At 43.2% G+C, this 1,159-nt stretch overlaps 1 protein-coding gene across 1 annotated transcript in view; it reads right to left on the reverse strand.

Annotated features, from left to right (window-relative positions):
- The window catches only part of yipf2 (Yip1 domain family, member 2), a gene marked incomplete in the record, with an annotated part of 27,654 nt that overhangs the window by 24,955 nt on the left and 1,540 nt on the right, over window positions 1-1,159 (reverse strand). Inside the window, 3 exon segments of the mRNA XM_014025465.1 lie at window positions 437-524; window positions 607-687; window positions 769-929. Of these exon segments, the coding sequence (XP_013880919.1) occupies window positions 437-524; window positions 607-687; window positions 769-929 (330 nt within the window).

Below are 1,159 nucleotides of genomic sequence, written 5' to 3' on the forward strand. Positions count from 1 at the left end.
TTTTGGGGTTTGAAAGCCACTGGGACATCATGTTTAGAAAATAAATGTCTCAGTTTCTCCGAAACACCCGCAACATACGGAATAACTACTGGTTTAACTGGAATAACACGTGGTTATTCCGTACAGAGGTGGAGGCCTCCGTTTTCAGTTGTCCCCCTCCTACAGTGCTGCTATTGCCAGTATCACTCCACCCCGTTAACAATAAGTGTTAATTAGGTGTCAACAATAGCCATGTGATGTGAGTATCAGTCACATGGAGGCAGTGCTTAAAAGCCAGAATTTTGCCTGAAACTCTCAGACTGAAGAAGTCTCTTGGAGGAGAGACGAAACGTTTCATTAGAGAAGAACCCGTCCAGAAGACCTATATAAATTTTTTCTTTTTGATTTTTTTACCTGGATTACTGAGATGCATCAGGACATCTTTCTGTTTGCTTACCATAAAGATCTGGGTTACTTCGGAGGTAGTGTTTAATGAAGTTTCTTCCGGGTAATGGCATCACTGACCCCTTGACTCTGTCCAGGACCTGCACCACATGATGGCAAACACTGATGGTCCAAATGAAGATGCTTAAAAACTTTATTCATTGACTTGGTGTCAGATCATACCTGCAACGTGTCCACATTAAAGAAAGACTGATAGTATTCAAACGTCCAGAAGCCACCACTTGGTTTCTGTTCTCCTAAGAGCTGGAAGCACAGACATGTCTCAGCAGCTTTCCTCTCTAAAAGACAAAGACTCCACTTGTCAGTGCAGATGAGTATTTTTACCTCGGAACTCTCCTCCTGTCCCTCCTCGTCCTCAGACACATCCAGCCTCACGTCCTCCCCTGCAGTGGATGCCCCGACCGTCGCAAAGGGGGCGTTTGCAGACATGCTGAGTGTGGACGCCCCGGGGTCAGCGGAGAGCAGTTCTGCTGCTTCTTCAAACTCTGACATCACACACAATAATTAGAAGCAGGTGAGCCACACCGGCTGTTAAAACATCAATCTGATCAACAAAAACAAATGTCCTCTTGTTCCACATCAGCTTTGTGTTTTTATAGAAAAGACTTGAGCAGTCTCAACAACTAACTTAGCAAAAAATAAAAAATCTCATGAACCAGTTGATGGATTTTAATGAAATTTTCAAAAAGTAATCCCTGGTTGTATTTCTTTATTA

The sequence above is a fragment of the Austrofundulus limnaeus genome, unplaced genomic scaffold (assembly GCF_001266775.1).
Source record: "Austrofundulus limnaeus strain Quisiro unplaced genomic scaffold, Austrofundulus_limnaeus-1.0 Scaffold477, whole genome shotgun sequence".
NCBI lineage: Eukaryota > Metazoa > Chordata > Actinopteri > Cyprinodontiformes > Rivulidae > Austrofundulus > Austrofundulus limnaeus.